This window comes from Condylura cristata, unplaced genomic scaffold, assembly GCF_000260355.1.
Source record: "Condylura cristata isolate star-nosed mole 26May11 unplaced genomic scaffold, ConCri1.0 scaffold00044, whole genome shotgun sequence".
In the NCBI taxonomy this organism is placed as follows: Eukaryota; Metazoa; Chordata; class Mammalia; order Eulipotyphla; family Talpidae; genus Condylura; species Condylura cristata.
Genome location: NW_004567145.1, coordinates 2,713,543 through 2,740,120, shown reverse-complemented (window position 1 = coordinate 2,740,120; position 26,578 = coordinate 2,713,543). Strand labels below are relative to the sequence as shown.

Genomic DNA, 26,578 nt, shown 5'->3' with positions numbered 1-26,578 from the left:
TTTCTGGCCAGAGCAATAAAACAGGAAAAAGACATACAAGGAATTCAAATAGGGAGAGAAGAAGTAAAACTGTCCTTATTTGCAGATGACATGTTAATTTACATGGAAAACCCTAAAAACTCCACACAGAAACAAATCAAAACCATCAACCAGTTTAGCAAGTTATCAGGATATAAAATCAACACACAAAATTCAAAGGCCTTCCTATACACAATCAGAAGAAGGAGAAAAAAAAATCAGAAGGAGGAAAAAAAAATCCCCTTTTCAGTGAAAAAAAAAAAAAGAATCAAATACCTGGGAATCAACTAATAAAAGAGGTAAAAGACCTCTACAAAGAAAATTACAAAACACGGTTATAAAACAATAAGACACTGTGAAAAGGAAAGTCATCCCCTGCTCATGGATCAGAAGAATTAGCATCATGAAAATGGTCATCCTACCAAAAGCAATATACAGGTTTAACACCATCCCAAAAAAAGTCTCAATGACATTCTTCAAAGAAATAGAAAAAATATTGATGAGATTCATATGGAACCACAAAAGACCTTGAATAACCAAAACTCTAGTGACTAAGATGAAAGAGAATGGAGGTGTTAAAATCCCAAACTTCAAGCTATACTAAGCCATAATAATCAAAACTGCATGGTACTGGAACAAGAACAGACCTATAGACCAATGGTTTCTAATAGAAAACCCAGATATAAACCTACAGGTATGGGCCCCTAATCTTTGACAAAGGAGTAAGGAAGATACAATGGAACAAAGAAAGTTTGTTCAGCAATTGGTGCTGGGAAAACTTGGAAGCTACATGCAAAAAAATGAAAGTAAATCACCACCTTGCACCATGCACAAAAATAAACTCGAAGTGGATTAAAGATTTAGACATGAGAACAGAAACCATAAACTACCTGGAAGCAAAGATGGGTGAGACACTGCACAACATACACTTCAGCAACATCTTTGAAGATTCAGCACCCAATGCAACAATAGTGAAGACAAAGATAAATAGATGGGACTACTTCAAGTTAAAAAGCTTCTATACAGTGGCCCTCCCTGGTGGCGCAGCGGGTTAAAGCACTGCACTGAGAATCTAAAGCCGCTTCCGCATGAGTTCAATTCCCGCCTGCCCCGGAGGTGACCACATGGCACTGACCCGCCCGCTGCTCCCCTCAGCAGTGTACTTCGTCCATCTGCCTGTTCTGCTCCCCACTCTATCTCTGGTGAAGCCTCTCGCAGCCCCTGAGCCTCTGGCCTGTACACCAGTTCTGTATGCACAAATAAATAAATCTTTAAAAAAAAAAAAAAAAGCTTCTATACAGCAAAAGAGACATTACAAAAAAAAAGACACCCCACTGATTGGGAAAAAATTTTCTTACACAAAACTAGCGATATAGGATTGATCACAAAGATATACAAAGAACTAATGAAACTCAACAAAAATAAATAACCCCATCAAAAAAATGGGCAGAAAAGCTAAAAAGACACTTCTCCAAAGAGGAAATGCATTTGGCCAACAAGTATATGAAAAAATGTTGAATATCACTTGTAATAAGGGAGATGCAAATTAAAACCACAAGGAGATACCACCTCACTGGTGGTATCTTAAAACAACCAGCAATAACAAATGCTGGTGAGGATGTTGAGAAAAAGGAACTCTCCTGCACTGCTGGTGGGAATGCAAATGAGTACAACCACTATGGAAAAGTGTTTGGAGGTTTCTCAAACTGTTTAACATGGAGCTTCCCTATGACCCAGCAATCCCACTCCTAGGTATCTACCTGAAGACACAAAAACACTGATTCAAAAAGATACCTGTACCCCCATGTTTATTGCTGCCTTATATGTAATTGGAAAGACCTGAAAACAACCCAAATGCCCAAAAGTGGATGACTGGATTAAAAAGATATGGTACATGGCCCTCCCTGGTGGCACAGAGGGTTAAAGCACAGCACTGAGAAGCTTAAGCCACCTCCGCATGAGTTTGATTCCCGCCTGCCCCTGGAGGTGACCACATGGCGTGGCAGACCTCTCCTGACCCGCCCGCTGCTCCCCTCAGCAGTGTACTTCATCGATCTGCCTGTTCTGCTCCCCACTCTGTCTCTGGTGAACCTCTCACCGCCCCTGAGCCTCTGGCCTGTACCCCAGTTCTGTATGAACAAATAAATAAATCTTTAAAAAAAAAAAGATATGGTACATATACAAAGTGGAATATTAGTCAGCAACCAATAAATAAATAAACACATGCCTTTTGTAGCAACATGGATGGAACTGGAAAAGATCATGCTTAGTGAAATAAGCCAGAAAGAAAAGGAAAAATACCGGATGCTTTTACTCATAGCAGTAGTATAACGTACCAGGTGAGAAAATAATAATAATGATGAACAGCTATATACCAGAGACATTTTATGGGGGTAGAGTCGGGAATGGGATCTAAAACAGCGGAGGTCAGGAAATGCATTGGACTATGGTGATGGCACATTGGTGTTTTGGTGATGGGAAGCGTACGGATATGACAACTGAGATGGAAAAATGCACAAAATGATTAAAAAGAAACTATTATATTATTTTTTTTAAATCAGTAAAAATTTTAAAGAAGGGTAAAGGACTAATAGAAACAGACAAGGGCAACAAATGGAAAATTTCAGCCTTATTCATATGAAAATTGAAAACAAATAAGATGCCCTTCAGTAGGTGAATGGACAAATAAACTACTACATCCAAACAATGGAATTATTACTGAGAGTGAGAAAGAAATGAGTTATCAAGTCACAAGAAGAGATAGGAAATTTAAGTGTATATTACTGACCAAAAGAAATTCAGCTGGGCCCTCCCTTGTAGCGCAGCCGGTTAAAGCACAGCACTAAGTTTAAGCCACTTCCGCATGAGTTCGATTCCTGCCTGATCCACATGGCATGGCAGACCTCTCCTGACCCACCTGCTGCTTCCCTCAGCAGTGTACTTCGTCCATCTGCCTGTTCTGCTCTCCGCTCTGTCTCTGGTGAATCCTCTCACCCTCCGCATTTCTGGCCTGTACCCCAGTTCTATATGAATAAATAAATAAATCATTAAAAAAAAGAAAAAGAAAGAAATTCAGCTATATGACATTCTGGAAAAGACAAAACTGGAAACAATAAGATCAGTGATTGCTAGGGATTCTAAGGGAGAAAGGAATGAATAAGTGATTCACAGAAGATCTTTATGGCAGAAAATTATTCTGTACGATACTATAGTGATGGCTACATGTAACTATACATTTGTCAAAATACATAGAATGTCCAACATCTAGGGTGAACTACAAAGTAAAATGTGGACTATGCCTTAGAGAGATATTTAACATAGGTTCATCAATCATAATGAATGTACTTAATAAATGTACCTCTCCAGTGGAAGTAGTTGATATTGGGAGTGACCATTGATGAATCTGTAGCTTTTCTGAAAATAACATTTTAGTAAGTCAAGTTATTTAATACATACATAAATGAATGGACATATACCAACATATATATAAATGAATATAAAATATACCAACAGATAGAACACAATAAATACCTGAGTGTCCATTACTTGGTTTAATAACAAAATAATATCTTAAAAAAAAAAAAAAGTGCTAGCAAGACAGGTTTCTCCTGAGGCCTCTCCCCTTTGCAGACAGATGCCTTCTTGATATGTACTCATATGCCCCTCCATTTGCACATTGACATGCTTTTCTTCCTCTTCTTATGAGGAAACCATTGGTCATTGGTCCTCATCTGTACTGAAGATCATAATGTTTATTTTAACCATAATTGCTTCCTATAAGGCTTAGCTCCAAATACTACCATGTTCTAAGTTTCTTCATTAATTTCATTTTCTTCAAAGTCATTTTGGTATAACAATGAGAAAAGAAACTCTACAGACAGATGTTGAGCAAAGTTATTCAAGAACCTGTTTTCACTGTCAGTCACTTTGACTAAAGTCAGTTTACAGGCCCTAACAGCGATGTTATATAAGGACCTACTGGACCAGACTTTAGGTTTTCTAAAAATTAAGGGAAACACAACCAAGTCTATAACATCCCACATTTTAGACTCCAAAAATTCATGTCCTCACATTCATTCACTCCCATCCAATATATTGTCCAATGTTCTTTACCAATTCCAACATCAAATCTAGTTCCAAAGTTTTACCTGACTATCTTCTAAGTCATGTATAGGTGAGATCTAAGGTATAGTTAGTTATCTTCTCTTGGAGCTGGCTCCAGCTTACAAATTTATGGCAACAAAGAAAGTAAATTCCTAAACCCACTCTCAAGTAAGCAACTTAGTTTTCTTTGCTTTTCTTGTGTTTGTGTGTTGGGGAGCTGGGGGGGGGGGACTAGGAAGAGGAGTTCCAAAGTAATATTTCTTCTAATTCCAGGTTTCATTCTATTTCGATTTTCTTTCTTTCTTTTCTTTTTTTTTTTTGATGCTACATTATTTACCAATATTGCCAAACTAGATTTTTTTGTTCTGTAGATTTCTTTTTTTTTTTTCAGATATTATGGTTACCTAAAACAGATTAAGAGTTTGGTTCCAGAGAGAGATTAATTCTTATTAGACTTCTCCCCCTTACTAGGTCTTTGGTCTTAGACTAGTTTCATAATATATTTATGTCTGAACTCCATCATGTATAAAATAGGGATAATTACAGCACTACATGATAATATATATGTGTGTGTGTATATACATATGTATGCATATATATGTATATATATATATGTATATATGTAATAACTGACCTGTTAATCATGTTTTTGTCATTCTTTCAAAACTTATCTTGAATACCTATTATTTGTGTGTACTAAAGAATATATACTAGATATAAATAATAAGAATAAAGTGTTACCAAGACCAATGTTATTGTGGGGAGGGGAGATAATAAATTGGACTAAAAGCAAGAAAGTAATAAAAGGGACAGTACTTGTATATGACAAACATGGAGCTGACATCATTCTCAATGGTAAAGCCAAAAAGCTTTTCCATTAAGATATGGTACAAGACAAGAATGTCCGTTTTCAACACCACAGAATTGGAAAGCCTAGCTGGAACAATTAGGCAAGAGTAGTATATAAAAGGGATCCAAATTAGGAAAGAAGTAAAGTTATCATTATTTACACATGATATCTCTCTGTACATGATAATATATACAGAAAACCCTAAAAACTCCCCTGAAAAGCTAATTTAATCTTTTTTTAAAGTTAAAGCAAAATGGCAAGATACAAAATTAATACCTAAAAGTCATTTGCCTTCCTATATGCAAACAATGAGCTAGAAGAAAAAGAAAGAAAACTGGTATATACACATAATGAAATATACTCAGCTATACATATACATATGTACATGTACTCAGTTATATGTAGTCATATATACATATACACATACATATATATAAAGATAAACTCTTAACATTTGTGACAATGGAGAAAACTGGAGTGCACTATACTAAGCAAAATAAGTAAGGATGACACTTACAATACAATGTCACTTTTATATGCTATATAGGGAAATGGGATCAAATAAAGCTAGCCAATAACAAACCCCAGAAATCTTATTGTAGAACAAAGCTAACATTTATGTTCACATGAGGTTTCTATTCAGGGACAAGAATCTTCTAAATGTTCCTTATCATATCTATTATTATTCAATTGGAATAAGGGGAAAAAATGAAGTTATTTATCTTCCATAATTTCATTACTAAGAGATTTCCAAAGATTTGGTCACATGAGGACTTTTTGAAGATTGCAATTTTCCTTTCTTTCTTTCTTTTTTTTTTTTTGTATCATTCTCTGGATAAAGAAGCATAAGAGATAAACTGAAATGAAAGAACACCTAGAATGGTTGCAAGGACATAGATATAGAGCCAGTACTGATTTTTTTTCAGAATCTTGAAAAAATATAAGGGTTCATCTCTCCTCCTGCCCCCATACCTCAATGAAGTGATGGGAGAAATATATAAGCAAAAAAAATCTGATGCAGCACTGAATATTATGGCTTGTGTGGTGCAACGGGTTAAAGCCCCACATTATGAAGCTCTCAGAAGCCACTGAAGCACGAGTTCAGTCCCTGCCAGGAAGCTGACCCACATGGGTGGTGGACCTCTCCTGACCTTCCCACTGCTCCCCTCAGCAGTGTACTTTGTCAATCTGCTTGTTCTGCTCCCCTGTCTCTGGTGAATCCTCTTACCACCCCTGCACCTCTGGCCTGTTCCCTAGTTCTGTAGGCATAAATAAATAAATCCTTCTAAAAAAAAAAAGGTAGGGCCCTTCCTGGTGGTCCAACAGGTAAGGATGCAGCACTGCAAGCGAGGAGCAGCCCCTTCAGTGTAAGTTTGATCCACAACTCCGGAAATGATCCACATGGCCTGGCAGATCTCTCCTGACCGCCCCCCCACCCTACCACTGCTCCCCTCAGCAGTACACATCATCAACCTGCCTATTTTGGTCCCCACTCTGTCTCTCACTGCTCCTATACCTCTGGCTTGTACTCCAGTTCTGCATGAATAAATAAATAAATCTTTAATTTTTTTAAGTTTTTTTTTTTTTATAATCACTGTCTGACCTCATGAGAAGGTGGCACAGAAGGAGATTAAAGGGTGATACAGGTAGAAGTCCTAAGCAAGGGAGCTCAATGGGGGGCTTTCAGGTTGTCTGTTACCTGTAACAAGTCTCCATGGATTTGAGATTCCAACCCAGAAGATCAAGGACAGTGACCAGGAAATTTACAGCTTACAGGATACAAATTTGTAGTCGCAGATAGAAAAAGCAGTGCCCTACTGCCTGCTCTGATCCATGTTTCTCGCTGTCTCCTCCACAAAGTCCAGGAAACAGAGCTCTCGGTCCCAGAGTCTGTGTTCACTGCTTCTTGCAATATAACTGGTTTTAAAGTGGCACAAATAGAATCTGTAGTAAGCCATCTCATATAAATACTCAAATAATACCTCAAGCTTTAAAATAACTAATGCCAAGTATGTCTAAACTATGCCTGAACCTTTCATGAGTAACTGATAAATGTAAGCTTCATTTATTTGTCATATAAAAAGTTTAGCCTACCAGCATATGTGTGTGTATGGGTTGTATTGCAGTTTGTCAATTTAGACCACCCAAACTTTGAAGTCTCCTCAAGATGCCCTCTTATGGCATGCAGATTACTTTAACCTGAAAACAAGAAAGGCCCTGGAGTCTTAAATTCTTGCTTTTCCCTTAGTCCCTTTGCCCTACTTTGAATATAAGGAGCTATTGATTTGCCTAAAACCTTTGCCTTACTCCTAACCAAAGAGGATCACTCCTCTTTTTAGTGACCTAGAAGAATGACCTAGAAATACTTTGTCAGTAAACATGTCTTGTATATCTAACAAATATATCTTGCTGGTGCTGCGTATCCATGCCCAGTTGCCTGCCACACACTAAGATTCAAGAGCAAGGGTTAGGATATCTGATTTATTCAGAAAATCTGGGAGATGGTAGACTCACACACCAGACAAGCTATGTCTCCTTTTGGGCTTGGCGGTGTGTTTGTATAAGGGTAGCTTAAGAAACAGCTGAGGTTTTTAGATTCTTGCTGTTATCTGTTGGGTACCTTTAAGGTAGGATGGGGTAATAGTTCATATCTTCCTGGCGCCAGTTTTGTAGAATGGGTGGTGGTTATCTCCGTGATTCATACTCAACAAAGAAACACAGCAAGGGAAGATTAGAAGTTTGCTTAGGCTTTTATGGGAATTAATGTATTAATGGCGCAAGAGGCACAGTCTGTAAAACTGAGGCAGAAGCCTCTTTCCCCGTTTGCATTTGGTTTGGCATTTCCATTCCCTTTCAGACTGAACATGAAGTCATCCCCTCCTTGTTATGTGAAATCTCTATCTTCTCCCCTCAGTGCCCAGGATCCTCTTACTTCATCCTTTGGTTTTTGGAAGTAAATTCCATATAACCAATTGAAATTGACACTTGAATAATAATTGTGCTTCTCCCATGCATTTTATTAATTTGACTTTTTCTTGCTAAACTATTTGATATTATTTTTAATACTCCAATTTTCCCCTGAGACCTGACAGTCAACTTGTATCATGTCTGTAAATAACAGGAACCCTGCAACATTGACCTCAACTAGCCTAAAAGTAAGCATCCATCCCATTCCACATGTGAATGAGGTCAGCTGGCTCCTAACACCTTTCCAGTCAGATGTGCTTAACACACAAGCCCCCCCTGTGTTCCCTACCTGACAGTCCCCAGGTGCATACTGCATCTGTGGGTGTGTAGCACATTGCAGGCCTTGATCCTCCTTACCTCACCCATTGGCCTAGGATTTAAACCCCATTCTCCAAGAATAAAAGTAGGACTTGAATAATCAATTTTACTCCCCCATGAGCACATTATTAACTTGGTTTTGTCTTACTAATCTATCTGATGTTGTTTTGAATACACCACCAGTACAAGAAGAATCCAAAGGAAAGGGTTATTTCCCTCACCCCTGACATTATCCAACACAATACTAGAAGTCTGAATGTGGAATTGAGGCTACCAGATAAGTAGGGGGGGAAGTTAGAGGGGAGAGCAGGTTTAGAGGGGTTCTGATGGACTGCGGTAGAAGATTCTTTTGAGGGCTCAGTAAGATGACTTAGGCAATGTTAATTCAATTTAAAGCTGAATAACAACAACCAACTTCACCTGAAATTTATTTGGTGCCAAGACCTCCTTGATGGCTCACTGGTTAAATTTTAACACTATCAAGATATATCCAGCTACTGTGGCATGAGTTCAGTTTTGTCCAGGGAGCTGACCCACACGGCACAGAAGACCCCTCCTGTCTCACCCACTGCTCCCTTCAACAGTGGATTTCAGTAGATCTGCCTGTCCTGCTCCCCACTTTGTCTCTAGTGAATCCTCTCACCCTTCCATACCCCACAACTCTGTCCCACACCCCAGTTCTGTATTCATATATAAGTAAAAATAATCTTTAAAAAAAATATTTGGTGCCCTTTGCCACACCTTCATCACCTATGAGTGATGGTGTGGGTGTGTTGTGGCAACATACACCAGAGTTGTGATCATATACCTCTGAATCATGTACTGTGTCATAAACAACTTTGATTTGACTTTTAGAAGACAGGTCAATTTGGACTGTGTATGGTATAAGTAACAGAAAACCCTAGAACAGTGACTTGAAAAAAAACCCATAAAGAAAACATGAAGCTCTGTTTAGCTTCTCAGTGATGCCAATAGTGTCACACACCATTCAAGTCATCTGAGATTGGCATGCAGATTTCCTCCTGAGTCCCCACCTGTGCTCTCAAGATGGATGCTGTACCTGTGGTCTCTGTACATTTCAAGAAAGAAAAGAAATGGAAAGATGGAAGTTTTTTACCTGGATGAGAAAAGGAAAAGCTTTTTGAAACCTCCACATAACTACTACAATGTCACACAAACAGAACTATGTCATATGGTTGCTTCCTCTTGCAACAGACATGGTGAAATCATTTTTAGCACTTAGAGCCTAGAGAGCTGAGTTAGGAAAACGAAGATTCTGAAAAGGAGGTTAAGTCAACAAAAAGTTCATTCATGCTTACTTATATATACTTCATTGCTATATACTTCATGGTACATTTAAGCACAGTAATGTTATCTATTCGCCTTCACCATGGAAGTTAATTACAACTGCAGTTGGATCCAAGAGTAATAGTTGGACAATGAAAGGGGGCTTTGGAATCCAGTAAATATGGATAGGAAAAATAGATCCTAGACGTGCCTAATATGTTTATGGCACATTGGGTTTTCTGTTTAAAATGGCTTCTTTGGAGGCCTCCCTAGTACAGGGGTTAAAGATGGCTCTATCAAGCTATCATCAGCCACTGCAGCATGAGTTCAAGCTCCAGCAGGCCAGGGAGCTAACCCACATGGTGCAGCAGACAGCCCCTGTCTCTCCTGCTGCTCCCCTCAGTAGTGTACTTCATCAATCTGCTTATTCTGCTTCCACTCTGTTTCTGGTGAATCCTCATAACCCCCCCCCCCACACACACACACACACACCTCTGATCCCAATTCTTTTATGCATAACTAAAGCTTTAAAAATAGATTAATTTTAAGACTCTGACAAGGGGGAATAGTACTATAATAAACTTTACTTTGCTTGATCAAAATTAATTAATTAATTAAATGGCCTTTTTGCTATATTATTGTTGTTGAAGAACAAAAAATGCTCTTCAGTGAGCTGATAAACTAGAGGCCCAGATTTGTCTGCTTCCTTAACAATAAGGAAGTCATATCTGCACGTGTGCCACCAAAGTTGCATTGGGCAAGTTTCTCCACTACTCTCAACTTGTTTTTTTCTTGGTTAAACAGGAGATTTTTCACTTCATTGGACAGTAATGAAGAATTAACAAGATGACTTAATATTAATAGATTTGTCTTGTTAACTAGATATGACTTAGATGTGAACTAAACTAAAATACTAACCTACCCTTGGAAATTCACATTTTCAACAAGCAATTACTTGTAGGACAACCTTGCATAAACATCATTATTTTTGCAATATCAGTCAACCCACAAAAATACCTTAAAACCTCAGTTTTCTGAAACCTTTCTCAAATGACTTTTATTAGCAAAAACCCATCTAAAAGTTCTCATTCTGTCCATTCCATAGTTTTTTTTTTATTTTTTTATTCCACAATGCTAGCTTTTGACAAGTGATAAGTAGACATTATTGAAATTAGCAGTAGTTTAGAAATTAGAATTACTCTCTCCCTAGTTATATTTGTATCTAAATTACTGTTCAATTATTATTTTAGTTAAATTATTCTAATTTTCTCCAATTTACCTATGTGTGTGTGTGTTTTCTCTGACCTCTAATGATACAGGAAACAATCACAAATTGAATTTATTCAAGTAATTCATTATAATCAACTTATGCCCTGGAATAAAGACACAGATTTGCATGTTCCCTTAACAGTAGGTAAATAGTCAAAGAGAAGTTAGTGGAGGAATTATATTATAAACTTCAAACATTGCTGAAATTAACACATGGAGAATTTTAATGGTTAGAGGAGGATTTAGATAAAAATAATCAGTCTTCCCCCTCTGGTCAACAACCTATTTGTCGATTATATATTTTATAAATTGGTATATAGGCAATATACAAACTAATAAGCCATACTTTTACTTAGATTATATGGCTATTTAGCAAACATTAATTTAGTATAACGACCATGCCAACCTGTATAGCTAAAGAAAAGGCTTACTATTGACTAGCTATACAAAATGCTTTGAGGGTAAGAAGAGAGAAATATAATAAAAACAGAAAGAGAGGCAAATGGGGGAAGGGTTAAAAGATGAGTCAGAACAGAAGGGAAAAATTTCCACGGGGGAGGATGGGGAGGGATGGAGTTTGGACCATTGCCTGAAGGTCTAAGTAGTACCCAGGGCTGTAAGCTGGTAGAGGCAGGCTGGGAAAGTTGTCTGAAACCCAGGCCAGGCCAAGGACTCCTGGTCACATCAGTTGCAGTCTCCACAGAAACACTTGGAGCAGAAACACCCTCAGACCTTATATCACCTGCTAAGGGTTTGCCTGATGCTCTTCATCTTCTAAGGAAGATCTCCAATCAGAAGAGAGATACATTTCTTAAAATATGTGGTCACAAATATGTCTGTCTCCATTTTAAAATCTGTGGCTCCACAAACCAGAAAGGCAATGAGAGATAGCTAAACTATCTTCTCCCTTATAGACAGCCAGCAGATGAGAGCTTCCTCCCCTTCCTCACACTCAGCACTTCCACTGATTGCCTTAGAACTGCCACCAATCAAACAACCACAATGTGGCCAACATGCCCTGACTGGAGGGCTCAAAGTCTGACCAGCCTGTTGCTGACTTAAGAGTTTGGCTTTTGGAACCCCGAAGGGAGAGAAAGCTGCAGAAACAACCAACAACCTCACCTGAACATTATTGGTGCCCTTAGCCTACTGGCAGAGGGGTTGACAGGTTTAGGAAATGGGGATAACTTCAGATGAGGAATAGCTGCCTCAAGATCTGCAGGAGGCTGGGTGTACGTGGGTACTCCATTGAACCCCAGGTAACTGGCAAGCTGACTTCTGAGACAACTGGAGAGGTCATTTAGACTTGATATAGTCAAATTAAGCAGTGAGGTGATCAACTGTTTGCACACAAACAGGCATGTGGCAGAACTCAGAGACCTCTGATAGACTCCTAGAGTTAAACATTAAGGACCTTAGATTTAAAGGATCTCCTCTATTGTAAAAACATAAAAATAAAAAAAAAAGTAAGGGTGAGTGTGAAACCTGTTATCAAAACCTTCCTCTTTTATATAAATGGCAATTTTATTTGTAAAATTCCATAAGAGAAGAAACTAGCCTCCCATCCCTTTGAACTAGATCTTGAAATTCATGAGTGAATGAAGGGAATAAGAAGAAAGAAAAGGGCTGATCACTTATTAGGGAAACTAAAGGAAACCAAGAGTCAGGTAAGTGTGATCTTCAGGAAAACTCCACCAAAAACTTGGCTGATGCTTCAAGCAGTTAGAAGCTGCACTGGATTCTATCTAAATTGCCAGATCTCAGAATGGTGTGCACTTCAAATTTGGAATGGATTTTTAAAATTGATAATTATAAAGAAGTTACGTTTAAGTAACAATGAAAATTTTCATAGACATGGTTAGTATAATCAGTACAATGAGTCATACTAAATTTCAAGAAGGCAAACTCAATTATGAGTAACTAAGGAATTTATGTTTCATAATATCATGCATAATATACCTGCAATTTTTGATGATCTACAATTATATTTTATTGGCTACATGGGTATGCATATATAAGTGAACCTCATATAAAATCATTTTACACACTAAGTATGTTTACCTCACTTTTTAAAAAAAGATTTATTTACTTATGCATGCAGAACTGAGGTACAGACCAGAGGTGCAGAGGCCGTGCGAGGATGCACCAGAGACAGAGTGGGGAGCAGAACAGGCAGATGGATGCTGTGCTGTACACTGCTGAGGGGAGCAGCGGGCAGGTCAGGAGACGTCTGCTGCGCCATGTGGGTCACCTCCGGAGCGGTGATGGAACTAATGCTGAGGTGTCTTTAGCTTCTTAGTGCTGTGCTTTAACCTGCAGGGCCACCAGGGAGGGCCTGCTTACTTCACTTTTATGGGACTTAAAACATTACTTTTTAAGACACAAAAATACTGATTCAAAAAGACAGCTGCATCCCCATATTTATTGCTGCTTTTATTGTAAATAATTACAATGGGAAAGACATGGAATCAACCCATTCCCAAAAGTAGATGACTGGATTAAGAAGATTTGGTACATATACAACAATGGAATATTACTCAGCAATCAAAAAAGATAAACACATGGCTTTTGCAGCAACATGGATGGAGCTGGAAGGGATAATGCTTAGTGAAATAAGCCAGAAAGAAAAGGAAAAATACGGATGGTTTCACTCATAGCAGGAATATAAAGGACCAGGGGAGAAAATACTACCACTACTACTAATAATAATGAACAACTATATACAGAGCCATTTTATGGGGCTGGAGTGGAGAATGGGATCAAAAATGGGGGGGGGGGGAAGGGGGGGAGTGCAATGGACTATGGTGATGGCACATGGGTGATTTGGTAATGGGGAGCCCATGGGGATTATAATTGAGATGGGAAAAGGCACAAAATGAACTAAAAACAAATTATTATATTATTTAAAAAATATATTTTTTTCATTGTTGGTCAGAGAATTGGTTTATTTAATGCAAGTTTTACATAATTCTTTCACAATATTAATAGGAATAATATCATAGAGTATAGGAATCGACTGACTCAAATTAGAAATTAAAAGATTGTACTGCATTTGTTCATTAATTCACTCTTTCTTAATAAGCAATATACTAGGGCCCTCCCTGGCGGCGCAGCAGGTTAAAGCACTGCAATAAGAAGCTTAAGCCACTGCCTTATGAGTTTGATCCCCGCCTGCCCCAACATCCACATGGCGTGGTAGATCTCTCCTGAACCGCCTGCTGCTCCCCTCAGCAGTGTACTTCATCCATCTGCCTGCTCTGCTCCCCACTCTGTCTCTGGTGAATCTTCTCACCCTCCGCATCTCTGGCCTGTCCCCAGTTCTGTATAAATAAGTAAATCTTAAAAAAAAAATAAGCAATATGCTCACATTAAAGACAGAAAATGCACATAAACACATGAAAACTAAAAAGTATGGAAAATATTAAGGGATTTGGAAAAATTGGTGAATTTAATTAGAAAATGAAAATCAGGATTTTAAATGAATATATCTAATGTTAGCACTTGCAGCAATAGAATGTGTTCCTCTTGCTATTCACTGTAAGTTAATTTGAAATAGCCTTAAAAAAAACATTGTATACAACTGAGGAATAGAGGGAATAATTAAATTACTAGTTAAGAAATTTTTGGAAGTACATACAAAATTGGTATTTGTTTCTATTTGTTTATATGTAAATTGTTAGCTAATTGGTTTTCACAAAAACATGTAGAAATAACAATGAAATCCTTTTAAAATAAGATATATAATTAATGACAAGGTATCTAAACTAGTAAGCCAGTCTAACATATAGAATTAAGGACCTCTAAAAGTGTACAGACATGTCATTCCTTGGCAGAATAATTTGGGGGCTTTCAATACTATACCATTGATCTGTGTATTGAGAGGCTGGCAGGATAATGGGAGCAGGGAATGTTCTATGGTAAAGAAATACGAGTGTGATGTGGTGACTTTTACATATGAGGAGGTGTGTAGCCTTCATGAATGGAATTAACTTTATTATAGACGAGAAAACACAGAACTCTCATGTATGAATACATTGCATGAATGCAATGATGAGTTTACAGTAAAAAATCCATTATGTATGAATACAATGAAGAGCTCACAGTCAAAACGCCAGAGAAGACCCATCACCAGAATCAGAGCATGCTATCTAGCATCCGGATCTCACACTTTTCGCCTAAAGAGCTGTGAGAAAGAAATGTTGCTGTTGTTTTTTAATACATCATCCAATCTAAAAGCCTTTAATAGCAGACTGAAGAAAGTGACACTCTATAAATAGATATAAGTGAAACATGCTGTGACAAAGGAGACATTATGTATGAAGAAGAGGACTCATTCATAAAATATAACAGCTATACACAAAATATAACAATTTCCAGAGTCCCCAAATACAGGAAGAATTCAAAAGAGAAACAGACAACTCCACCATAAATTCAGAGGTTTCACTTTTGTTAAGAACAGTTTAGCTGGATGATTAATGGAGGAACAGAAGTTTCCACTTACTGAATTCAAACATATAACTGGGAATGATGCTACTAATTGAGAGAAATAAAAGGTCATTAAAATACTATTAACTGTTTTGTGTACACAAAATAGGCAGTATGGGTCACTTCCTAGAAAAAAAAATAATAAAACTACCTACCTATCAAGAATGAATCATGAATAAATAGAAAATCTAAGTAAATAATGTTATTCCTGGTAAAGAATTAAATTAGTAATTAAAAACCTGGAAACAAAGGAAGCACAAGACAAGACGATTTCATGTGTGAATTTTATCAAATATTTAGAGAATTAAAATGAATCTTTCTCAACTTCATCTAAAAATGTTTGAAGGTAAAATACTAACTCTTTCTCAATAGGCTGATAATATACTGATACCAAAGCCAAAGAGGAGAGGAAAATTACAGACCAATATCCCAAGGACTATTGATGCCCAATTCCCCAACAAAATACTAGCAAACAGAATTCAGTAAAATTGTTTAAAAGGATTATAAACCTTGACAAAATGACACATACCTAGAATGCAAAGATAAACAAAAATCAATTAACATGAATACATCAAATTAATGGAATAATGGGGTAAACCATGAAATAGAAGAATTTGACACTGTTCAACACAATTTCATAATTAAAAAAAAAACAATGAATGAGGATAGAATTATTCGATGTGATCAGTTGTATATGAAAAACCCACTTACTCTCATTCTCAATGGTGAAGGACTAATAGTTTATCCCCTAAGGTCAAGAATAAAGCAGAGATGGCCATGTTCACCCCTTCTGTCCAACAGAGTAGCCAAAAAAATGAAAGAAGAAAAAAGAAAGGGCAACATGCAAGTTAGAACAGAACATATGAAATATTCTCTGTATGGAGGCATGATCTTATATAGAAGAAATCTAAAGACTGTACAAAAAGCCTCTTCAGGCTGGTAAACAAGTTTAGTAAAGTGGCAGGATAAAAATACAACACTGAAAAAAATGTGTGTGTTTATAAATACTAACATCGAACATTCATATCTGAAATGAAGAAAACAGTCCTAGGTACAAAGCTACAAAAGAAAAAAATGCAAAGAAATAGAGTAAAGCAGCAAGAAATTTATAAAACATTGCCAAAATGATTTTAAAAGGTATGTATGAATGGAAACATAAAATATATTCATGAATGAAAAAGAATGCTGAGGTCAATACTACCCAAAGTGATATACAGGTTCAGTGACTGTTTTGTTACTGCAGAGCTAGAAGAAAAAATATAAATAAGAAAAAAGTTATTTTTCCCTTAAAAAAGAACAAAGTTGGTGAATTCTACTGCCGTACTTTGAAACCTTCTATTGTTTCAGGGTGGTAATTAAACAGTGAGGTACTGGCAAAAGGAAAGTTATATAAATCAATGGAACAGAATAGAGACTCCAAACTTGTGTGTATTTGGTCAAACGATTTCTGAAACCTTGTCAAGAAAGACCCTTAATAGAGAAAGGAAAATCTTTTCAATAGATGATGCTGGGAAACTGGATATCTTCTGCAAAAGAAGAGAAACAGAATATCTGCAAAAAGAGGATTTGGATGTAACTTCACACAGTATGCAAAGCCAAATCATTTAAGCAAAAGGTATCAGAAGACCAACTGTAAAAGCTAATAATGATAACTTGTAGACAAATAGGCAAAAATCCTTGCTTCCATCAAGCTTATATTACATTAGAATTAGACAGTAAAATCAGTAAACATAGGAAGAATTAAAATACATAGTTTGTCAGTTTCTAATAAATAGAACAGAAATACAAAGTTGGGGGAAATATAGAAAGTCTAAGAACAATGAAAGTACTAGTCAAACTTGCCCAATTCTCAAATATACCAGCAGGACACATCCTAGAGTTAGAGCAAGTCGCTTAAAAAAAACTATTAACTTTTTTTTTCTCTCTCTCTTCTAATGACCTATGAGTCTGACAAAAGAAAAGACACTTTTCCTTTTATCAGAACTATTCATATAACTTAGATCTGAAATTGTGGACAACTTATTAGTGGATCCTGAAGGTGTGGGCCCTGTCTCCAATTCCTACCCCAGAAATGGTACATAAAGCTGACATATTTATGAATTCTGACTGAGGATGGATCTGCCTGGTTCTTAGTACCAGGTGAAGCCATTTATATTTTCACCATCTTTTCACAACCCATAACATCCATTCCAGGTGTACTGGCTACATCGTCTATTTTGGGGATCATTCCTCCATTCATTTTCTTAAAACACATTATCACATGTGATAATGATCCACTATCTTTACATATTAAATTTGGGTCCCTGTTATGTGTTAGGTCTTCTTGGTATTTGGGATATAAAAGTGGACAGTTTTACTTAGCAGGCTGAGAAGCCTCCTGCTCTCTTGAGCTCACTTAATAATGAAGAATGTTAGTTATATATACAGCATTTTAGACATTTAGTCTCATGTTTCCTAGTCCACTCGCATTCATCATCTCGCTTAGGAAGCCATTCCAGGATGTTCATTATGTACTTTTTTTTTTTTTTAAAGATTTATTTATTTATTCATACAGAACTGGGGTACAGGCCAGGGATGCAGAGGGTGAGAGGATTCACCAGAGACAGAGCGGGAAGCAGAACAGGCAGATCGATGAAGTACACTGCTGAGGGGAGCAGCGGGTGGGTCAGGAGAGGTCTTCTCCTCCGGGGCAGGCGGGGATCGAACTCATGCGGAAGTGGCTTTGGTTTCTCAGTGCAGTGCTTTAACCCGCTGCGCCACCAGGGAGGGCCTCATTATGTACTTTTATTAGCATGTCTTGAAAAATTGAGCATTGTCTATTGTGCCTGTATTTTCAAAAATATATCTTAATTAACTTGACAGCAGTTTATCAGTCACATGTACTCACAGCCCAAGGAAGTAAACTTCATACCACGCAAGGCCAAAAGGGACCTGAATGAACAGTCCAAGAGTTTTGCAAGCCAGGTCTTATAAAATCAGGAGGATTAGGTTAACCCCACTAGTGGAGAGACTGGGTGATTGGCTTATTTGAGTAAGAACTGACCTGAAGCTGACACCTATCACTCACTGGGATAAGCAGACGTAGTGCCTCCTCCGTTCTATGACAAGTATAGTTTGGTTAGGGGACTTTTTCATGGTGCCAGGTTGGGGAAATGAATTTATATTCAGGTTATTTATTCCCTCTCAGTTACACCAGATGTCAACCACAATATGTCAGGTCTTAATTTAGGCCCAATATATTAACCTTCATGACAATGAATAAAAATTAGAATTATGTAGGGACATATTACTTATGCATGACAAACAAGTATTGACAATGAACAAAACTAAGATGCCCGTTCACAGGCAGTTTCCATAAAAGGCATCAATTTTTTAAGCCTTCCCTTAGTACATACCCTGCTAGTGAAGTAAAAATTGGAGGGAAAGAAAATATTGAAGTTATTTATTATTTCTAATAGTTTTACTAAAAGATTTCCAAAGATTTGCTGACAAGAGCACATTCTGACAATTATAATTTCCCTTCCTTTTTTATTTCATTCTTCCATGTAAAGCAAAATAGAGCACACCTGAAGTGAAAAGGTAACCAGAGTGGTTCCAAGAACATCTATGATTTAGTCAGCACTGATTTCTGATCAGGATGTTTGAAAAAAAATACAAAACTTGCCTTTCTCTCTCCTCCCAATGAATTGATGAAACTTTCAATGAAATGAAGAAAAAAGTATACCCCCCAAAAAGCCCCAAAACACTAGATCTAATGTGGAACTGATTACCATAGGGGCTGGGGTTGTGAGGGCTTGTCTGCCTATAGGAAGATCAGAGAAGACAATGAGAATATGTTCCAAGACACAAAGTTAGTAGAAAGGACATAAAGGTGAAATATAAAATGACAGATCCCCATAGCATGTAAAAAAACAAAGAAGTTAATTTTCTTAGGCACACTGACCTAAACCATTTGAACACAGAGGAGACTGGAGGGTGGTACAGGTGGAAGCACTGAGCAAGGGATCTCAAGAAGGAGCTACAGGCTCTCTGCTACCTGAGATAAAGTTCTGTGAATTGGATATTCCAAACCAGAAGAGGACTTTAAACAGCAAACTCATGGCTTGACCAGAACAAAGACGCAGTCCCAAACACTAAATACTACTCCCCAGTCTATGCCTGATCAATCTCTCAAAAAAAAAAAAAAAAATCCTTAGGGCCTGTACATATTGTCCCAGAGTCTGAGAGTCTGAACTCACTGATTCTTACCACATGGCTGGCTTGGAAGTGGTACAATTACAACCTGTGGAAAAGCATCTAAAGATAGGACTCAATAATGACTTTTTAAAAAATTACTTCAAGTGCTACTAAAATATTGAACCAGGAAGATATGACCCAGGGCCTCCATCCCACCAGTAAGGATCCAGATTTAGAAGCAGTGATCACTTCTTCAATTAAGGATGGAACAAAGGCACTAGGGGGAAATCAAGAGATTCTCTGTCACAACTAAGAAATCATGAGCAACTGATAAGTATATGTTCAATTTACTTGTCATATAAAAACTTTACCCTAATAATCAAAGATTCTGTGTGTGTGTGCTTGTGCATAAGTATTAAAGGTGCTCAAATCAACGCCAAGATTACAGTGTGAGTCTCATCAAGATAACCTACTCTAGCATGCAGATTACTTTGAACGGAGAACAAAAAAGGTCCCAGTTGTGAAAGAGAATATTGATTTTCCCTTAATGCCTTTGTTCCACCCTTCATCTAAGAAGTGATCACTGCTTCTAAAACTGGATCCATACTGGTAGGATGGAGGCTCTGGGTCATATTTCCCTGGGCCCATATGGGAGGAATGAGGGTAATGAGTGGTATTTCCATGATTCATCACCATCAAAGAAATTAAGTGGAGGAGTGCTGGATGTTTTTTCAGACCTTTTAGGGGAGTTTAGATGTTAATGATCTAAGGAATTTAATTGAGTATGCTAAAAGTTATTATCAAGACAAAGTGAGGAAAAGGCCTATTCCCCCTTAGATAGTTTGTTTTTGCCTTTTATATAATTTCAGATTAAAGACATAACGATCCCTTTATTTTCATATAAAGTCTACCTCCCCTCTCCTTGTGATCTGGGACCTTTATACCACCCCTAGGTTTAGGAATTAAAGTCCATATACCTGACTGAAAGTGGGGTCTAAAAAATTATGTTACAAAAAGCCTCCCCTTTGAGCATGTTATTAACTAAATTCTTCATGCTAATGCATCTGATGCTGTTTTGGCTACTGCAAATTAACCTTTAAGCCCTGACAGTATCAGGATAGCATTCAATATACGTAACAGAAATTCTACAACAGTGTCATTAAACAAACCTGTAGAGTCACCAACAACCCTGGTCAGCATCTGAATGTTGCCAACATGTTCCTCACAAATTTCTACTGAGATGGGCCACGAGGAAACGCCTCCTGTGTTTCCCCACATTAAGGGCCCAAGGTGGCTGCTGCACTTGTGGGGTTCAGTGAACATTTCAGACAGGAAAATGAGACAGAATAAGACTTAGTGTTGGGTCAGAAAAGTAAAGGTTTTGTCACAAACCTCCACAGATGTGCTTATGTCATACAGGTAGAAATGTTCTGCATGGACACTATTCACTACAGCAAAGACAAGGACATTTCTAGCAGCTAAAGCTTAGAGAGTGGAGAAAAAGGGTCTATAAAAGAGACTGAGGCAGTGAACATACAGGTTCACTCATACTGGTACTCTGTATATCATGAACATTTAAACACATTAATGTTTATGTATTAGCCTTCACCAGGCAGATTAATTGCAACTAAAACTGGAGGTTTGTTTAGACCTGCAGTGAGAAAGAAGAAAGAGGAATTGGAATACAGTAGACAGGAGTAGGAATCCTGCCACCAGCAGGATTTATATGACACACCCTGGGTTTTACTTTTGAAAATGGTTACTTTGAAAAAATAAGTAAATAAATGAAATGGTTTCTTTTTTATATCATTGTTGTTGAACAATATGAAATGCTTGTGGTGTGCCTATAAGGGAAATGCCCCGATTTGCCTGCACCCTCAGCAGTATAGGTAAGTACATCTGCACATGCGCACAGAGCCCTAGCAGTAGAAGTAAGCCACATCTCCACATGTGCCACCAAAAGTGCAGTGGACACATTACCTGACTACTCACATCTTGTTCTTTGTGAAGCAGAAAAATGCCCAATTCACTAGGCAGCATTGAGGACTATAAAAGACCACACAGGCAAAGAACCAGTTACAGTCTATCTACCAAACGAATGAAAAGGAAGTCAATTTAGAAAGTTCTTTTAAGAATTCAACATTATTAGATTTGCCATAATTCATGCATTGAGAATTTCAATGTTTATACCAGGATTTAGATACAGTAGTCATCAATTTTCCTCTTCTCAACAAGTTACGTATTTGACCATTACATTTCTAATAATTGATACAGTACGCTGCCTTAACTTAAATTCTTATCTATATTAGACAATTATTCGGCAAATATAAATGCTGTAGAACTCTGACTCTTGAGAATTAGGGTGATTTCAATTGCACTATTACTGTTAATATTTAGTGTAAAAGCCATGCCTACCTTGGAAATAAAGACTTCAACTACTGGATAACTTTCATAAGTACACAAAATGTTTTCACCTGATGAAAGGAGAGGAAAGCAACTATAAATGGACCAAGAACTAAAAAAAAAACAAAACAAAACAAAAAGCAAGAGGAGGAGGAAAAGAAGAAACTGAAAGAAGGAAAACAAGGGAGGAGATTGGGTAAGGGTGGAGCTTGGACCATTGAGTAAAGGTGTAAGTGGTGTCCAGAGGACTATAAAAGCTGTGGATCCAGGACTATAAAAGCTGCTGGGAGAGCAGCCTTGCATCCAGGGCTGGTCCACAGGCTGAGGACCCCTCAACACATCAGCAGTCTCCTGCAAACAAAGGCTGAAAGGTGTGGTGTGGTGTGGAAAACAGACATCAGATCAAAGATGCAGACTCAGCTGTTGTATCACCTGCTAGCAGTCTGTTTGCTCCTGATCCAGCTTTCTGACAATGTCCATGGAAATGACTTGGATGAAGTAGTTAAAGCATGTGGCCGTGACTATGTCCGCCTCCACATTGAGGCCTGTGGCAACCCCATCCCAAGTCGGAACAGAAAAGAGCGTCCTCAACGTAACCGAAGCAAAACTAACAAAAGTGAGTACATCACCCCTTCTCATAATCGGTACTTCCCATTGATTCCGTTAGAGTTCTGAACCAATAGGAAAGTGGAGAGCTCAGTCTCACTTGAGGCCTCATTGGTTCATCACACTCGGCCTATCCTGCTGCTATCTGGAGTTTGGGCTTTTCCCTTGTAATTTCCTTTCTTGTGATGGTATCACCAGAGATCACACCTAAGGAAGAAATATAGGGGAATAGCAATAGGCTCACCTGAAATGTACCTGGTACTTCTCACCTATTGACAGCCAAGATAACAAAAACAAGGAAAAACAGAGCAACAGGAGGGAAGTGTGCCCAGTGACCCACAGGAGCAGGGCGCTCAATGTGCTTAAGGCCACAGGTCAGGGAGTTGGCAGACTGGCTGCTGAGTAATGATAACTGGGTAGGACATGTGGACTTGAGAAGCAGGAGACAATATATGATGTATGCACTGGTTACCAAATATATTCATACCGGAATGAGCATGGGCCGAGCTTGGAGACTCCTGAGAGGTTCCTGAAAGGTAAATATGCAAAGTCATGGATTTAAAGACTCTCCTCCATTACTGGAGAAAGGTGAGGAGAGAGAGGGAGAAGAGAAACACTGAAGCCCTTATATTTTGTTTCTGGGAAAGCAACAAATATAGGCAATGTAGAAAAAAGTATGGTGGATCCTCAAAAACAAAAACAAAAACAAAAAAAAAGCATTAAATGGCATTATATGTAATCCAGCAAGCCTACCTCTGGGTATTCATACACGAAAGAGTTAGAATAATCTCTTGAAGATATTTAATCTCTGCAATATATTGTCAACCCCACCTTGACTGTTTTACCTGTTTTCTGGGCAAAAAGCCTGTCACAGAAAGGCAGATATGGAATGCTTGCGTTTTTAAGTATCTAGAATATTCAGATTTGATGAGGGAAGAGAAAGCCAGTGGCTACCAGAGGTTAAGAGGAGGAAGAAATGTGGAGTTGCTAAACAGTGCATATGAACTTCCAATTACACAAGACAAATTGGTTAGAAATCAGATACATGGTGCGGCAGGCCTCTCCTGAACCACTGCTCGCCTCAGCAGTGTATTTCAGTGCTCAGACTGTTCTACTTCCCAATCTGTCTCTGGTGGATCCTCTCACCACCCCCCCCAAAGTCCCCTACCCATCACTGTAGACCTCAGGCCTATACCCCAACTCTTGTTTTTATAAATAAAAAAATCTAGAATTACACTATAATTTAACTTCAACTCTTTTGTAGTTACTCCATTTTACTAGGCCTCTCCATGTTGTTTTAAAGCTTTTGACTCTTTTTCCTTTTATAGAAATAAACACTATTCTTTTCTTTCTTTTCTTTTCTTTCTTTCTTTCTTTCTTTTTTTTTTTTGCTTCTAAAACTAAAATTGTGTTAGTATAGGTGAAGCTAGAAGATAGTTTACATGACTGAAATTTTTTTAATGTAAAAACGATGTTTCTTTTTCTTCATATCTCTTATAGTACACTGGAAGAGACACAGAAGCAGTCAATAATGCTCCACTGGACTGAAGGACTTAGCAAAATGTCACACAAGACACAACCTATACATTTGCCCATTGGCATGCTGTTTAGAACAGGCTTCCTTCCTAGGGATCACTCAGACTTGTACAGCACGTGGCCTACAGCTTGGTAACTAAAACCATACAAAATGCATTAGTCAGTTCACACGTACAACAGTAACTAATTTATTCATATCAGTGACACTTTGGTTTTTGTTCATTTAACCCATTTTTTAATCAAAGACTATTAATTTGGAGTAAGTATTCTGAGAGTGGTAGAGAAGTTGCTAAGTAGATATATGAGGGATTTCTGCCTCATAGATCTGAACAGTTAGCAATTCTAACATTAAACTTTATCCCGATCCAACAATTTGCCACTGTGGGAGATCTCAGAGTTTAAAGAAGCTCATACATTTTTCATATTTCTGTCACAACTCAGAAGGTGTTTAGGAATAAAAGACGATTACTCATTGAAAATAAGAATCCACCCATGGTTAGACTAGCAGTTGGATGAGCAAGATGATGTCAGAGAAGTCAGGGCAAGTCAAAGCGCTTTGAAGAAAGCTGAGAGGTGACTGAGGAAAGATGATAGGGTTTGAGAGTGTGAACAGAGCCAAGCAGCAGTGGTGTGTACGCTCAGCTGTCAACTAGAGGAGGCTGATTGTTTAGCTACCAGAATCTGTACAGACCTTCAGGGAGTTGAGCCAATGCTTTTCCTTTTCCTCTAAACAGATTTTCATTTCACTGATGTTCCTGATGAAAATGTTTCTTCTCTCCCCATCCTTTTCTATAACTTAGAAAAATCCTCCACCAAGAACAAGGAAACAGGCTTACAAACTGCAAAGGAACCCGGTTTTGTTTCGCTAGAAAGCCTGAAGTCACTATTGGCTGCAAGTCAATTTTCTCGGAAGGCAATACAACCTGCATTACGCAGTACTATTCTCAACTCTGCAAAACTTCAGATAGTCAATCATGAGGACCCAAGCAATAAAAATAGCCCTGCAGAATTAAACCACCCCATCTTAGATAAACATTCCCGAGAAAAGAGGCAGGTCCCCGTTGCAATGGCCTCAAAGTGTTGTTTTCGAGGTTGTACCAGAAGAGAGCTTGCAAAAATCTGCTGAGATGAAGCTACCTGGGCATTCATCACCACAAAGTCATGATGATCTATTATGGCACAGTGATAAGAATATGAAATTCATATTAGCATTTGCGTTTTTTGCGTATGGATAAGAAAACTTACCTGGAATTATTGTACTTTCTGCTGATAATCATTTTCGCATGTAAGGGGCGTTTATCTTTTTTGTGAAAGCACTTGCTATTTCAATGCTTAATAAACTAAAATATTAACTTACAATGACAATAAAATTGTATCGTTTTAACATACAAAATAACTCAATTCAAAAAACAATTTTTTAAACAAGCAGGCATAGCAAAATGCTATGCCCTACACAAAAGAGAAAGAAAATTGTGTTTGATAAATTCCAATCTATCATGCACTGTTTTTCTTCCAGTCTTAATGCCCAAATATCCCCTCATGCAATAATATAAAACAATCTCAATAGCAAATAAAAGAAATAAAAAGTAGCTTGACTTATATTATGTCTAAAACCAGGTACACAAGTTGGACCAGACATTTTTGTTGATCTTACCTGTCATAGCAGTTATAGAGAGAAACACAAAATGGATTTTTTTAATATTTTTAAATGTTTTTGTGTCTTGTTGAATCTTAATTGCAAGTAATCAGATGGAACATTGATTATTTAACTAAGTGGGGTCTCTATATACTCAACTATACTTCAAACTGGAGTTGGGCTCTTAGTTCTACAAGACACTTAAAAGCAAATTATGTCTTTTTAAGAGGAAAAACAATGAATATATGAAAAGAAAATAGACAATTCAATGACATGGCAGATGAACTAGCTTAGCAAAGGAAACATTTTACATTCAATGCTTTCTATTTGCAAACAATTTCCATAACATATTAACTGTGAAATGATATGAAAATTTGTTAGAATAGGAAAATACAGTGGCTATCACTTTAGTGCCTTTGATGTACATACATATACATATTTTGGCAGTATTTCCTGAAAAATGTATTTAAATACCAAATTCAACTGTATCATGTGTCTGGAAACAAAGTTTAAGAGGTTAAATCAGTAACTCCCATACTTCAAATTCCTAAAATTGGTTAACCATAACCAGGCCAAGGAAGTTTACTTGTTCCTTACCAAGGACTTGCATTCATGGCTGCAAAAACTCAGAAGTTATCCCTGGTGGTACAGGTACAAGTTATCCCTGGTGGTTCTGTTCCCCACTCTGTCTCTGGTGAAGCCTCTCACCGCCCCTGAGCCTCTGGTACAGGGGTTAAAGTCTCAACATTATGAAGATATCACCAGCCACTGTAATAGCTTGCTATCTCCCTGTGGCAAGAGTTCAATCCCCAGCCAAGGAGAAAACCCACTTTGCACAGCACACCTCTCCTGTCTCGCCTACTTCTCCCCTCCACAGTGTATTTAGTTTATTTCAGTAGCTCCATCTGTTCTGCTCTCCATTC

General features: G+C 37.8%; 1 protein-coding gene across 1 annotated transcript; it reads left to right on the top strand.

Moving 5' to 3' along the window:
- The first annotated feature begins 22,285 nt into the window (after nucleotides 1-22,285).
- LOC101632087 (prorelaxin H2-like) lies at nucleotides 22,286-25,145 on the top strand. The gene is made up of 2 exons (XM_004694488.1): nucleotides 22,286-22,493; nucleotides 24,820-25,145. Exons 1-2 carry the CDS (start codon nucleotides 22,286-22,288, stop codon nucleotides 25,143-25,145), a joined length of 534 nt encoding a protein of 177 aa, XP_004694545.1.
- The last annotated feature ends 1,433 nt before the right edge of the window (nucleotides 25,146-26,578 follow it).

Excerpts from the sequence above, each read along its gene's own strand:
- LOC101632087 (XM_004694488.1), top strand. The coding sequence starts at position 22,286 with ATGCAGACTCAGCTGTTGTATCACCTGCTAGCAGTCTGTTTGCTCCTG. Across the intron at positions 22,494-24,819 it reads CCGAAGCAAAACTAACAAAA|AAAAATCCTCCACCAAGAAC; the intron begins GTGAGTACATCA and ends TCTATAACTTAG.